The sequence below is a fragment of the Primulina huaijiensis genome, chromosome 12 (genome assembly GCF_012295235.1).
Source record: "Primulina huaijiensis isolate GDHJ02 chromosome 12, ASM1229523v2, whole genome shotgun sequence".
NCBI lineage: Eukaryota > Viridiplantae > Streptophyta > Magnoliopsida > Lamiales > Gesneriaceae > Primulina > Primulina huaijiensis.
In genome coordinates, this window is record NC_133317.1 from 3,912,318 (window position 1) to 3,928,155 (window position 15,838).

Below are 15,838 nucleotides of genomic sequence, written 5' to 3' on the forward strand. Positions count from 1 at the left end.
AATAATCGATTAATTGAGGGGATATTTGTGAATATTTCTTGAAACGGGTATTTTGTATAAATTATAGTTTCCGTGTCTACAAATAAGCAAGTCTTCAGTTGCAGGGCCGCCATTCTTTCTCTGACATCCATTCTCAAAATCTGCAAAGATTCTGAAAAAAAGTATTGACTTTGGAAGAGATGCGTAAATGTTGGTGTTACCGCGATCTTTCTCACAGCAAACTTCTCCTATATATTCAGGTTTGTCTGATCCCACTGATTGATGATCTTTATGGAATTTTTTCCCCCTCGAATTTGCGATGAATCACAGCAAAAATTTATGCATTTTCTAAGGTTTGGCGCTCATCTGAAATCTATTTGCACATGGGAAATGGTCAGCTTTTGAAAAGTTCGATGAAAAGTCCATTTCATCTGTTTTCGTTCCTACTATGTTTCTTGAAGTTGATATGTGTAACACACAAATAGACAAAAAAAATTTGTTAGCCGATCTTACGAGTCATTTTGTATATATATTTCTTAATGTTAAAATTATTACTTATTGTAAATATAAGCTTCATGATAGATTAAATATCGGGAAATTTGACAATCATAAGCTTTTCTATATTGTAATCAGTTTGATAACTTATTTTATAAATCGAGACAAAAACATGTGTGAGATGATCTCACGGGTCGTATTTTGTGAGACGGATATTTTATTTGGGTTATCCATGAAAAAATATTACTTTTTATGCTAAAAATATTATTTTTTATTGTGAATATAGTAAGGTTGACCTGTCTCATAGATAAAGATCCGTGAGACCGTTTCACAAGAGACCTACTCATAAATCGAAAAGAACTTAGAAGAGTGGTGTCAGTTGCCAAAGTCCTATTGCATATAAAAGTTGAATCTTTGTGGTTTATCATGGATTAGGTTGCTTGTAGGAAGATGTATGTATGTGAACAAGGATTCCGAGTCAAATCGAATGTTAACACTATGTTTGTTAAATTAAAAAATGGGAAATGTTTGGCTGATTAATAAAATTAATATTATTTGATATTTAAACACTTTGTTTTTATTTATTATTTTTTAAATATCGTTTTTATTAATAATATTTAATACCTGCATGTTGTTTGTATATAATACACACAAAAAATGATTTATAAATATAAGAAAAATATATTTTATATTAAATAAATGTTTTAATAATAAAATGTTTTTTTTAAAAAAACAAATGATATAATATCGAATTATGATAAATTAAGTTTTTAGTATTAAAAAATAATCGAGAATCATTAAAAAAAATTCATAATTTTTAAAATAATTCCAAAATAATTTTTTCAATTGTACGATAGAATATGTGTGACTTAAATATATTATTTTTTTATAAATGATATTTAAATTTTAAAAACAATATATTTAATTAGTTTTGGAAAAAAATCATTTTGTAAAACTCGAAAATTTTTGTGAAACGATTTCATAAATAAGTATGAACAAAATTGACGCTTCTCAAAAAAAAACTTATTATTTGTTCATGTGATTCAAATTCTATAAAATCTTTTCATTTTTATCGAGATTTCATTTAGTTATATTAAATCCCTTCGAATATAATCTCATTTTAAAATTCTTTTTCAAGAAATCTCATCAAATGTAATTTTATGAAATCGAAGGAAAGGTGGGGATTATAAGATTGTCGCTTTTGTGAATCATTTGGTTTGGATATCGGTAAGATGTTCTTTTAAATCAGTCGTCTTCATATCTGGATTTTGTCGGTATTGTGCACGCAGGTTTGAAGCAGGGAAATTTGCAGTTCTTCGTTAATTTTCCCCTTGTAAATGGCTTCTAATTCAACAGTCAAATGTCCACCACCGATGAAGGCCACCTCTAATGGGATCTTCCAAGGGGACGATCCTCTGCATTTTGCAGTTCCGCTTGTGATCGTGCAGATATGCCTTGTGGTTGTGCTCACACGAGTACTTGCATATATTCTAAGGCCGCTAAGACAGCCACGCGTCATTGCTGAAATCATAGTGAGTTTTTGGTTTCCTTCGTTTGCAATTTTTGTTATTAGACTACTGCTTGCGTGTTTCTCTGCTTTAGGGAAGAAGTTTTAGAGTTCAAAATTTTAGATAACTACTTATTCAGCCAATTTTGTAGTAAAACTGTTGCTTTGATAGTGTTCTCACCAGTAACTTAACAAAGTGGGGATGGACCCCTTTACAATCTTGTTTACCTTATTTGCCTTTATGGGAAATATTTTGACATCAGGACCCAAATTCCCTCTGAGGGTGATGTTTATTCCACCAGAAGACGCCATTAATTAAAGTATCATAGCTACCTATCTTTGCTAAATAAAACAACATTCCCATCTACATAATCATGGATCAATATTTTTTATTTCCCAGAGATTGTTCAGTTTTTGATTGAGGTTGCGTTGGAAAAATAATATTGTATCAACTGACCTTGACATCTGAATTGCAATCAATTATTGTTAAATTTATGGGTCTTCTTTAGCACCTGCTGCTGTATTTTTCGAACTAATTTTGCGACGTTGCACCTGTATTTGTTGATTTATGTATATATTTTGTCTCCAAATATTTTTGCTATACATATATATCTTTCTTCCTTTCCTCAATTGCCATTATTTTGTAATCCATGCAAGTTTTAGGAGCAAAAAAATTCATCGGCAATGAAATTATGATTTTTTCTGTCAACGATATTGAAATTAACTTCACAGAAAACAATTATATTTGGGAAAATGCGTTTACAGAAATCATTTTGTGAATGATGGTAAGAATTTGGTTTATGACACTTTTACGGCACTCTGTTGGCAGGGAGGGATTTTGCTAGGGCCATCAGCTTTCGGCCGCAACCATAAGTATCTTAATACTATTTTTCCACCTAGAAGCCTTACAGTTTTGGACACCCTTGCAAACCTCGGTCTCCTATTTTTTTTGTTCTTAGTAGGCCTTGAACTTGACCCAAAGGCTCTTCGGCGAACTGGGAAAAAAGCGTTAAGCATCGCGGTGGCAGGAATTTGTCTTCCATTTGTTTTAGGAATCGGGACCTCATTTGTACTCAGAGACACCATATCAAAAGGTACAAGCGAAGGCCCATTTCTCGTGTTCATGGGAGTGGCCCTCTCGATCACCGCCTTTCCTGTGTTGGCTCGTATTCTGGCTGAGCTCAAGCTTTTAACCACTGATGTTGGTAGAATGGCCATGTCAGCCGCTGCCATCAATGATATGGCGGCATGGATTCTACTTGCTCTAGCGATCGCTCTATCTGGCACAGGCCGTTCTCCTGTTGTTTCAATATGGGTGTTCTTGTGTGGTTCTGGTTTCGTTATGCTCTGCATATATGTGGCCCCTCGTGTTTTTAAATGGATGGCACAGCGTTGCGCTGAAGGCGAGCCAGTGGACGAGATATATGTCTGTGCTACATTGACTGCCGTTTTGGCTGCTGGATTTGTCACAGATACCATTGGAATACACGCTCTTTTCGGTGCTTTTGTGCTCGGAGTTCTCGTTCCAAAAGAGGCGCCTTTTTCCGTGTCCCTTGTGGAAAAACTCGAGGACCTAGTTTCCGGTCTTTTTCTTCCTCTGTACTTTGTGTCGAGTGGGCTCAAGACAAACGTAGCCACCATTCAAGGAGCTCAGTCTTGGGGCCTTCTTATTTTGATCATATTAACAGCCTGTTTTGGGAAGATTGTGGGCACGGTCTGTGTTTCACTCTGCTGCAAAGTTCCATTTAGAGAGGCACTAACCCTTGGTTTCCTGATGAACACTAAAGGTTTAGTCGAGCTTATTGTTCTTAACATCGGTAAAGACAGAGGGGTAAACTGCCATTCCATCACAGTTATCCACTCTCTTTTTTAGTTTCTTGATTGTTGGTCATATATATTTGTCCTATTTTGACTGTGTAGGTCTTGAACGATCAAACATTTGCCATCATGGTTTTAATGGCCCTATTCACGACGTTTATAACAACTCCTCTTGTTATAACCATTTACAAGCCAGCCAATATAACTAAATCAGAGTACAAGCACAGAACAGTTCAGAGGAAGGAATCAAGCACTCAACTGCGAATGTTGGCCTGTTTCCACAGTACAAATAACATTCCCACATTGATCAATCTCATGGAAATTTCACGGGGTACAGGAAAAAGAGGGGGCCTTCATGTTTACGCGATGCACCTAATGGAGCTTTCTGAAAGATCGTCTGCCATCTTAATGGCCCATAAGGCACGAAATAATGGAATGCCCTTTTGGAGAAAGGGTCACGATTCTGATAAGAATAAAATTGTCGTTGCCTTTGAGGCATTCCAGCATCTTAGCCAAGTCTCTGTGCGACCAGCAACTGCAATCTCTGCAATGTCCAGTATGCACGTTGACATATGCAAGAGCGCTCTAAGGAAAAGGCTGGCAATAATCATCCTTCCATTCCATAAGCACCCAAGGTTAGATGGACATTTGGAGACGACACGAGGTGATTTAAGATACGTAAACAAGAGGGTTCTTGAGAATGCCCCTTGTTCTGTTGCCATTCTAGTTGATCGTGGGCTCGGTGGCTTATCCCACGTATCGGCAAGCAACGTTGCTTATGTCATCACGGTCTTGTTCTTTGGCGGACAAGATGATCGTGAATCTCTTTCATACGGTGCACTAATGGCCGAGCACCCTGGGATTACTCTAAATGTTGTTCGGTTCATCATAGACCCCAATGTAATTGGAGACAGCATCCAACTTGATATGAACAGTGATCATCATGGTGAAGAAACTAAACCGGATGAAGAATTTCTTAAAGAATTGAAGGAAAGAGTATCAAGCAATGATTCAATCAAATTTGAAGATAACGTGGTAAGGGACGCCACAGAAATGGTTAGTTCGATTCGAACACACAGCCGTTGTAATCTGTTTCTTGTTGGAAGAATGTCCGAAGGTCAACTGGTGGAAGCTCTTGACAAGAAAGGGGAATGCCCAGAACTCGGTCCGGTTGGAAATTTGTTGATTTCTGCAGATTTTTTTACCACAGCTTCTGTTCTCGTTGTTCAGCAGTATCGTAGCAAGTTAACTGGAGACTCGTTGAGTTCACTCCAGGCAGAAGATATGGGGGAATGTACTGACTAAAGTCTTGATAACAAGAATGATGTGTTATTGAAGCCAATACTAAGATTGAAAACAAAAACGAAGACTATCCAATTAGAAAGTTTGATTTATCATGGGTATTTTGTGTCCTTTACTGTTTTTTGATTTGCATTATTTTTATTACAAACTCAGAAACGAAAGGACTTAATGGCGGTTATATTATGCATGTATGTCTAGCCTTCAAATTTCGAAATGTAGTTGATTCTTTGGTTTGAAATTTCGAATTTCATACATGCACATGGCTTGAATTTTTCGAGCTATATATATGTGAATTTCACGGTCTTCACAGAGTTCCCGATTCCCATAATGAAGGGGACGCTGATTCCAGTAAGGGCAATGCTTAGTGCCTTCTTCCCAGTCTTTTTAAGAGCTCTTGGAACCAATTCAAGCCCTACCAAGATTGGCAAGAACCGTCAGGCTCCTCACTGGAAATATAGCCTGAAGATATTTCTTAGCCTATCCTATTAAAATAAGATGAAGTTTTTGGGTTTTTGATTTTTTGGAATTTTCAAGTATCTATTGAATAGGAAATTCATAACTTTCCTTTTTTTGTATGTTACATTTGATTTTTACAAAACAATTAATAATCCATTTAATAATTAAAATTGTAATACATGCATATAAGTTTTAATTAGAATTAGAAAAATGCAAAAAGCAATTATTTAGTAAGATGAATAAACTTAATGGTGTTCGAATAATAATAAGATAAGATGCGTGCAAAATTAAAATGTATAAAAAATAATTAGGATGTAATTTTTATAATGACAAAAAAAAATAAATAAAAGTTAAACAAATGTGAAATTGATGAAAATGAGTAAAAATTGGTGAAATTGCTATAAACTAGGAGGCTAAAACGACATTGGCAAAAACTTGTGTGAGACGGTCTCACGGAACATATTTTGTGAGACGGATATCTTATTTGGGTTATCAACGAAAAACTATTATTTTTTTATTGTGAATATCGGTAGGGTTGACCCGTCTCACAAATAAAGATTCGTGAGACCGTCTCACAAAAGACATACTCAACGATATTTTAGCTGACATAAATAATAAATTGTAATGAACGAAAAGCTGTCTACAATAAATTGTTTGGTAAATTGTATTGGTTGCAATTCAGGTTTTTTATGCTTTCAAATTTTAACATTAATATTTTATAAATATTTTTTTTCAATTTTATTTTGTTCTCTAACGTGATATTGATTGACGTGTTGGATAAAAAACGATTACGAATTCCAAAATTCGAATGATAGAAACTAACCCAAATTTAATATCATAATAGATATTAAAGAAGTAAATATACAAAACCAAAAGCGCAGTTTTTCCAAATTGTAATGAACGAAAAAACTGGTTGTTTTTATTCTTAGGTTATTTTCTTAATAGAATTAGTAATGAAGAAATGGGATTTTAAAATAATGTCAACGAAAACAAAAAAATAAAGATAAAATAAAACCTACAAATACAAAACCTAAATGACTTCTTTTCCAAAACTTTCCGTTGCGTCTGTCTTTTTCTCCGTGTTTTCTTGTGCCCAAATCGCCAGCTTCTCGAAAAAACTGGCAAAATCCGTGCCCATTTGTGTTCATTCAGAGATATTCGACTATATAGGTGTATAGGGTCTTGTAATTTTGGGCTAATTAAAAAATAAATACGAATATAATTGTTATGGAATCGGGCGGTTCGTTCGAAAGTGGGTCGCCGGAAAACTCGTCGGACTTTGCTTTTGCGTTCAATGACATCAATTTCTCTGATAGGGTTCTTCGGATTGAGATCTTACTCGATGTGCCCGGATCCAAACCCGGCCCCGATGATAGCCTCGCTGATTGGGCGCGTAACCGGAAGCGGCGTCGCGATGATCAGCTCAATGGTATACTTTTTTTCTCTTTTATATTGTGGGTAATTTGAATAAATTTGGATTTTATGGTTATGTGCATCTATAATAAGGTAATTTTGGTTGTGATGCATTTTGTTTTATTGCATTACATTATATATGGTTAATTTTGTTTCTCTAAGGTTGTTCTCTTTCTAGCTTGTGATGAGGTAAACTCTGAAGTTTTGTGGGGCTTTAGGGTTCGGTTCAGAGGTCTTGTGATTGTGCATGTTTTTTTTTTTTTTGGGTTTTTTGGTACATGGGATTTATTTTTGGAGAGTTATTTTAGTATTTTAGATTAATTTTTTAATATTGTGGGGGAATCATTGACGATTGCTGAATGTGGATTTATGGGCTTTCATGGTGTTTGTAGAGTTGAATGTTGCGTGAAACTGAATTAGAAATAGAATCTTTTTATTTCAGTCGTGTTATTCATGGTCGTGGAAGTTTTTTAACGAAGTTGTAGAATAATGTTTTGTTCATAGACTGCAAAGAAGCTTTACCATTTCTATGAAGTTTTCTGAGTTTGTTTATGATCAAGGATGGACCACTAGGGTCTGGGGCACTGGATGCTGGGGCTATTCAGCCAAAAGTAACAGTTTTGATATGCGTGTTCCCTGTATTAATTTAACTTTTGGCTCCTGCCATATCCATCGTATGTATTCCTGTTCGGCTGTTCCAAAGTTTTATGTTTAGAAATGTAAATATTTATGGTTTCATATTCGCGACTTAGCTGTGTTATCTTTGAGGTTACCAAGTTTTTATTATTAATTGTGATCCATTGATCTCAGCTTTAGAGTTGACAGTGCAACGTGAAGAACAGATATTGAGTTGCAATATCCCAGATATGGAAGATGGTGTTACTTATGAAAACGTAGAGGAAGCTGTGGCAATGATAGAGGAGCCACCTGTAAATGTGACACTGACTACAAATCACCAGCCCGATATGACAAGTATTTCCTCATTTGGAGTTGCTCTTTTGTTGTTCCAATCTCATGTTGGTCTTAAAATTTTTCATGGATGATTAGATTCTCAAAAATTCCTTTACGATTTGTCATGAACATTACAAAATGGTTTTACTCCTCTGCTCAACTCGGTTTTGATATATTATTTTGAGATTTCAGTGTCACATTAAAATTGGAATTATGTAGACCATGATTTCAACTATTTGACAAATCTATCTGACACTTCTAGTTAATGAAGCAACACAGGTCATTGAAACATCTTCTGGAATGGACTACTCAGCCATCGTAGTGAAGACCATCCACATTAGCTCTCCTATTTTGGCAGCAAAGAGTCCATTCTTTTACAAGGTAGGTCGTCGACAATGCATTCTGTTGTTTTCTTGTTGATTTTGTATTTTATATTTATATTTTCATTGTTTGTTTCTTTATAGTTGTTCTCAAATGGTATGAGAGAGTCAGAGCAGCGACGTGTAACTCTACGGATCCATGCCTCTGGTAAACATTGATGCACATCAAGTATTTATTGCTTCTTATTTTTGGTAATTAGATTGACTTGGACCATAACATTAAAATTCTTTGAACTTCAAGTGTTCAGTATATCTAGTACTTTGATTGTGTTCACTGTTCACATAGGGCTTTGTGAAATTGTGTACATTTTGGAACCGGATGAAGCACTTGTATATCATTTTACATAATCTTTTGAACATATAAATCAATTCAGTTGCAACAATATTTTCCAATTCAAATGGTAGTAAACATTGTCCTTGAAGTTCATTTGCGTGACGTTATTGCTTTCTTGTCATGTATGATTCCAATGTATATGCTGAACTTTCCTATTGTTTGGGTCCCACTTCGGCGAGCAGAGGAAGCTGCCCTCATGGATTTGCTAAATTTTATGTATAGCAATTCTTTAACAAGAACAACACCGTCCGCTTTGTTGGATGTGTTGATGGCTGCTGACAAATATGAGGTTGCATCATGTATGAGATATTGCAGCCGTCTATTACGAAACTTGCCAATGACTTGTGAATCAGCATTGCTTTATTTGGATCTTCCTTCGACTGTTTTGATGGCTGATACAGTTCAGCCACTTACAGATGCTGCCAAGCAATTTCTTGCTGAACGCTTCAAGGACATGAGCAAGTAAGCTCCTGGCTATTGTATTAAGGATATTTGTTTTTCTCGTCTGTGGTTGACTATTGTCTTTCTTTATGTTTGATTTGCAATTTCTTTGCCACCGATTAAAGTAGTGATTTGGTTTCTCTCTATCTTAAAATATTCAAGTTATTCATTTTCTCTTCAACAATAAAATCCGATTAGCTTAGACTGCGAGGCCAGGAAAAGAAATAATGTTTCTCTACTCTTAATTAGTTTTCCTTGGATTGTTCAGGGCTTTCTTTTTTTCGTTTTAAGGTTTTACTGCCTGAAGAGGCTATTTTTGCAATTACCAGGTTTCAAGAAGAAGTGCTCAACCTGCCTTTATCTGGTATTGAGGTAATTCTGGCCAGTGATGATCTTCAGGTAGCTTCGGAGGATGCTATCTTAGATTTTGTGCTGAAGTGGGCTCGAATACATTACCCAAAGCTGGAGGAACGACGTGAAATATTGAGCACACGTCTCATTCGCCTGATTCGTTTTCCATGCATGAGTTGCCGAAAGCTGAGAAAAGTCCTAACTTGCAGCGACTTTGATCCTGAACTTACTTCCAAGGTCGTACTAGATTCCCTCTTTTTCAAGGCAGAAGCTCCATACCGGCAACGTACTCTTGTGGCAGAGGGCAATGCTTCATTCCGCCGTTTTGCAGAGCGTGCATATAAATACCGACCCGTCAAGGTTGTTGAATTTGAGTTACCTCGTCAACAGTGTATGGTGTATCTGGATCTAAAGCGAGAGGAGTGTGCAAATCTCTTCCCTTCTGGTCGAGTCTACTCCCAAGCTTTTCACTTGGGAGGGCAAGGATTTTTCTTGTCGGCCCATTGCAATATGGACCAACAGAGTTCTTTCCATTGTTTCGGACTGTTTTTAGGCATGCAAGAGAAGGGATCAGACACCTTCACAGTTGACTACGAGTTCGCTTCCAGAACAAAGCCCTCAGAGGAGTTTGTGAGCAAGTATAAAGGAAATTACAACTTTACTGGAGGAAAGGCTGTAGGATACCGAAACTTATTTGGCGTTCCATGGACGGCTTTCATAGCGGACAACAGCCCTTTTTTCATCAATGGGATTCTCCATCTAAGGGCTGAACTGACTATCAAACCACGAGTATTTCTTGATAATATATGAGGAAAGCTTTGTTTATCAATTTGATCGACACTGTTTTTCGAGTCAAAACAGATCGGGTTGCAATTTTGTATGCCTGATGTTGAAATGCTAAATTCAGCTCAGTCTGCTTGGGATAATGTTTGAGATAACTTTGTTGGAACTTGTACATAACCATTTGAGGTAGCTTTCATTTGATTTTGTTTTCATCCTTTAGGTCATTCATGTCATGTATACAATGACGGAGGCATGATGGTGAGTAAGGCCGGTCCATCCTCTTATTTAAAAATTTCCATAGTAAAATATGATTTAGGCCGTCTATATGGGAATTTTCTTCCAAGTTCGTAGTTTTTTCCCAGTAAAATGAATGTCTCCGCAATTGCATGCAATTAATATGTAGTTGCGTACCCTATGTTACTTATATACTATATTACTTATAGACAAAAACTTGTGTGAGACGGTCTCACGGGTCATATTTGTGAGACGGATCTCTTATTTGGGTCATCCATGAAAAAATATTACTTTTTATGCTAAGAGTATTACTTTATATTGTGAATATGGATAAAGTTGACCCGTCTCACAGATTAAGATCCGTGAGACGGTCTCACATGAGACCCACTCTTACTTATATATACACACACACACTAGGGAAGTTATGTTATATATTATACTCTATACTCTAATCATTTATGAGGTTTAATGAATAATATATTTGAAATTAAATTTATATATGAATTTTTTTTAGCAAATAAAAAAAATAGATGCCATTTTTTTAAATAAGTTTTCTGAGAATTATCTCGAATGCTTTGGTTTGAAAATAATTTTGTCTTGGATATGATATGATTATAGTTTATTCTACATCGATTTTCTATCATAATATATATAGCTAAATAGCCGAACATAAAAATAATAATAGAGTTTATACATTTTTTTAAAGGTGTCGCTGATTTGTAATTGCCTTCCAAAAAATCTTCATAATTTTATTTTTTTTTCCCTCTTTTTATTATTCAGGCACATCAACGCAGAACATCAAAATGGCAGTGTGGAATATGATGCTAAAATAGGTATTGCTCCATTTATTAACATTGAGAAAGCAAGAAAATTAACGATAATATAGCTCAAAGTGAAATATATCCCTCTAGAAAATCAATGGTATAACTTCAACCACCAAATTCTAGCCACGAAACCAAACCTCTACCTAGCCACTCTGGTCTTTCGAGCAAGCTTGGACCACTCGGTGTGGTATGATCCAGGGCGATCGATCCTCTCATAGGTATGCGCCCCAAAATAATCCCTCTGAGCCTGCACAAGGTTGGCAGGCAGTCTACTACGCCTATAAGTATCAAAATATTGCAAACTCGCAGACATCCCGGGGACACTAATTCCCTTCTGAATTGCCAACCCCACGACTCTCCTCCATGCCGCCTGTCTCTGCACCATTTCCCTTGCAAATTCGGGGTCCACCAACAAATTGGCCAGCCCCGGATTCCTCTGATAAGCTTGCTTAATCCTATCCAAGAAAACTGCCCTGATGATGCACCCACCTTTCCAAATCCTCGCCAACTCCCCCAAGTTCAAACCCCATCCTTTCTCCGCACTCTTTGACTTCAACAAATTCATCCCTTGGGCGTAGCTACAAATCTTGGACGCGTAAAGAGCCTGCCGAACATCGTCAATCAACCTTTTCTTATCCACTACAGCCACATTATTAACCATCTCCTCCTTCAACCCTTCTTTCTCGAAAATCTCTGCAGCTGCCTCCCTCTCCTCCTTTAAACCACTCATATACCTACAATCCAAGGAAGCAGCAATCGTGGGAGCTGCGATGGACAGCTCAGCGGCCTGCTGAACCGTCCATTTCCCAGTTCCTTTCATCCCAGTCTTGTCCAAAATCTTATCCACCAAATACCCAACGCCAGTCTCCTCATCCTCCACCTTAAAGATATCTGCCGTAATCTCAACCAAGAAACTCTCCAACTCCCCCCTATTCCAATCATAAAAAATCCCCGCTAACTCCTCATTCCCCAGTCCCCCAACGTTCTTCAGCACATCATAGGCTTCAGAAATCAGCTGCATATCACCGTACTCAATCCCATTATGCACCATCTTCACAAAATTCCCCGACCCCCCTTCGCCAATGTAAGTAACACAAGGGCCATCATCCACCTGCGCGGCGACCTTATCAAGAATGTGATGAATATTCAAATAGGCCCGGTGGGACCCTCCTGGCATCAAAGAAGGCCCATTTCGTGCCCCGTCTTCACCCCCAGAAACTCCCATCCCAAGATAAAGCAAACCCTTATCAGAAACCTCTGAAATACGGCGTTCAGTGTTTTCATACCACTCATTACCCCCATCGATGATCGTATCACCGGGCTCCATGTATGCAGACAGAGCAGCAATGGTCTGGTCAACAGGGGCTCCAGCTTTGACAAGAATGATCACGGACCTGGGCTTTTTAATAGAAAGGACGAAATCTTTGGGATTGTCCTGGCCGAAGAGAGGAAGGTTTCCTTCCCGGTGAGCTCGATCTATAGTTTCGTCGACTTTGGACGTCGTCCGATTGTAGACAGAAATCGGGAAGCCTTTCTCCGCGATGTTTAGTGCCAAGTTTTGACCCATTACTGCGAGGCCCGCAAGCCCGATTTGAGACAGCGTGGCTGCTGCTTCCATTGTTCCGTTGTTAATTTCTCGAGAAATCAGCTATAGCGGAGGTAAAACGTTGGCTTCTCGAAAATGGAGAGACAAAAGCACAGAACAATGCTGAGACGCTAACAATGGCTGAGCAAATACAACAGCAGCCGGATTACGTAGTTTAAATGATTAAGCTTTGGGGTGGCGGAATGGTCGACGCCAACGGTTCGATGACTCCTAGGGTGCTCCAAACGTCGTCGTTTCGCGGCACCAACACGGTGCTGGGACATGTTTGGTTGGTTTGCAAAGGAATACATCTTTTGGTGTGCGACAAGGGACATTTTTTTAGTCAAAAAAGAAAAAAAAAATATATATATATATATTTATTTATTTATTTATTTGTGTGTGTGCGTGCGTGATTAAATTAAGGTGGATTAAGAGGAAAATGACGAGTTTCCTTCCTCTACGTCTATCGTTTGGTTATATTTAACGTCTGATATAATAAAATATATTTCTAATTTAGTTATCATAGAACTCGAGTAAAAGGATAGATGAAACCAAAAATATATATGTTGACGTCTGATAACATTATTTTTCAAAAATGTTATTTGACCATCACGAGTATTTTCTTAAACACTGGAAATCAATCTGTTGTTACATTATGAAACCTATTTCATTAAATTTCACACTTTATGATTTTTCGAAATTATTTGTGTTTTTTTTTTTAAGTTTCGAAATTGACTTCCGAATCTAGAAAGACATTAATTTCAAAAAAAAATAAAATTTATTACAGTAAAATAATATTTCAAAAAACAAAAAATAGGGGAAATTATTAGCATGAATTTATATCCATCCAAGCCAAGAAACCATTCGGTGTCTTTTCATTCCAAACACAGACTACCGGCCCGCGGGATTTTAGTCAATCATAATTTGGCTCTCTTCTTCATCAAACCCATTCGAGCACAAAAGCAGTGGAATATACTGAAATGTCATGAATATACTGAAATTAAAAAAAAAAATGTTAATACTGATTCCCAGCAGAGACCGTATTACAATGATATAAATATCATGAATATACTGAAATAAAAAAAATGTTCTTTATCTAAACTAAAAAATTTATTATCGTTAAAATTTGAATAATTATAATCATGTTGTATTGTCATACAACAATGTTGAATAAATATATCTAAATGTTATCTCAAATTTAAGTTGTATTCACTAATTTATCTAGTTTTTTCATGACAAGTAACATAATAATTTCATGGCAAAAACTTGTGTGAGACGGTCTCACGAGTCATATTTTTTGAGACGGATCTCTTATCTGGATCATCCATGAAAAAGTATTACTTTTTATGCTAAGAGTAGACCGTCTCAGACCTACTCTAATTTCATAACTAATATTTCTAGATTGACTTTGGGCAAAAAGTACGTGCTAGTCGTTCAAAAAACTTCGGTTCTGTTTTGACAATTATTTATTAAATAGTTTTATAAAATATTTAAAATTTGTTTTAAAAATAAATATGTGTTTTAAAACTTTTTATATTTAAAATAATTAAGAAGTAATTTGGAGAATGATTCTATATATATANATGTAAAAATCGGCAGGATTGGATAAAATGGAAAGATGCCATCCAGGTTGAATTGGATTCGCTAAATAAACGTAATGTTTTTGGACCTATAGTCCTTACACCTGAAGGTGTAAAACCTGTTGGATACAAATGGGTTTTTATTCGAAAGCGAAATGAGAAAAATGAAATAGTAAGATATAAAGCTCGACTTGTTGCACAAGGTTTTTCTCAAAGGCCTGGAATTGATTATGAAGAAACGTATTCTCCTGTGATGGATGCAATTACGTTTCGGTATTTGATTAGCTTGGCAGTATCTGAAAATTTAGAAATGCGTCTTATGGATGTTGTTACAGCCTACTTATATGGATCACTTGATAGTAATATATATATGAAAATCCCTGAAGGATTTAAGATGCCTGAAGCACAAAGTTCAAAACCCAGAGAATGTTATTCTGTGAAATTACTAAGATCATTATATGGGTTGAAGCAATCCGGCAGAATGTGGTATAATAGGCTAAGTGATCACTTGATGAAAAAGGGATATGTAAATAATTCAATATGCCCTTGTGTTTTCATTAAGAAAACAACATCCGGATGCGTAATTATTGCTGTATATGTTGATGATTTAAACATCATTGGAACAAATAAGGAAATTCAAGAAGTTGTGTCATACTTGAAAGAAGAATTTGAAATGAAGGATCTTGGAAAAACCAAGTATTGTCTGGGTTTACAAATTGAACAAAAAGAATGTGGAATATTTGTTCACCAGACAAATTATACAGAAAAGATCCTTAAACGTTTTAATATGGACAAATCAAATCCTTTAAGTACTCCAATGGTTGTTAGATCATTAAACATAGAAAAGGATCCATTCCGTCCATGTGAAGATGATGAAGATATTCTTGGTCCAGAAGTACCATATCTAAGTGCTATCGGTGCCCTTATGTATCTTACAAATTGTACAAGGCCTGATATATCTTTTGCCGTAAATTTATTGGCAAGATTTAGCACATATCCAACAAAGAGACATTGGAACGGAATTAAACATATATTCCGTTATCTACGAGGAACGACAGACTTGGGACTTTTGTATTCAAAAGATGCTAATCCAAGTATAATTGGTTATGCCGATGCTGGATACTTATCTGATCCACACAAAGCACGTTCTCAAACTGGATATGTATTTACTCGTGGAGGCACTGCAATTTCTTGGCGTTCACAGAAACAAACACTTGTAACAACTTCATCAAATCATGCCGAGATTATTGCACTACATGAAGCAAGCCGTGAATGTGTGTGGTTAAAATCAATGACTCAACATATCCAAATCTCATGCGGATTATCATTCGACGAGAAGCCTGTGATACTATATGAAGATAATGCTGCATGTGTTGCTCAAATGAAAGAAGGATACATAAAAAGC

General features: G+C 36.3%; 3 protein-coding genes across 4 annotated transcripts; 2 read left to right on the plus strand and 1 right to left on the minus strand.

The window, feature by feature from the left end:
- The first annotated feature begins 111 nt into the window (after nucleotides 1-111).
- Nucleotides 112-5,298, plus strand: LOC140989973 (cation/H(+) antiporter 18-like). The gene is made up of 4 exons (XM_073459553.1): nucleotides 112-239; nucleotides 1,764-2,006; nucleotides 2,811-3,812; nucleotides 3,902-5,298. Exons 2-4 carry the CDS (start codon nucleotides 1,812-1,814, stop codon nucleotides 5,102-5,104), a joined length of 2,400 nt encoding a protein of 799 aa, XP_073315654.1. The 5' UTR covers nucleotides 112-239; nucleotides 1,764-1,811; the 3' UTR covers nucleotides 5,105-5,298.
- Nucleotides 5,299-6,582: 1,284 nt separating this feature from the next.
- On the plus strand, nucleotides 6,583-10,422 carry LOC140989910 (BTB/POZ domain-containing protein POB1-like). 2 transcript variants are annotated; one of them, XM_073459440.1, is made up of 6 exons: nucleotides 6,583-6,986; nucleotides 7,781-7,942; nucleotides 8,184-8,302; nucleotides 8,386-8,449; nucleotides 8,818-9,097; nucleotides 9,406-10,422. In XM_073459440.1, exons 1-6 carry the CDS (start codon nucleotides 6,785-6,787, stop codon nucleotides 10,235-10,237), a joined length of 1,659 nt encoding a protein of 552 aa, XP_073315541.1. In that variant the 5' UTR covers nucleotides 6,583-6,784; the 3' UTR covers nucleotides 10,238-10,422. The 2 variants fall into 2 exon arrangements, with proteins under 2 accessions (XP_073315541.1, XP_073315542.1); XM_073459441.1 differs by having other exon boundaries at nucleotides 8,193-8,302.
- Nucleotides 10,423-11,263: 841 nt separating this feature from the next.
- Nucleotides 11,264-13,184, minus strand: LOC140990273 (6-phosphogluconate dehydrogenase, decarboxylating 3, chloroplastic-like). Its single transcript, XM_073459882.1, has one exon. It carries the CDS (start codon nucleotides 12,884-12,886, stop codon nucleotides 11,408-11,410), a length of 1,479 nt encoding a protein of 492 aa, XP_073315983.1. The 5' UTR covers nucleotides 12,887-13,184; the 3' UTR covers nucleotides 11,264-11,407.
- Between the last annotated feature and the right edge of the window lie 2,654 nt (nucleotides 13,185-15,838).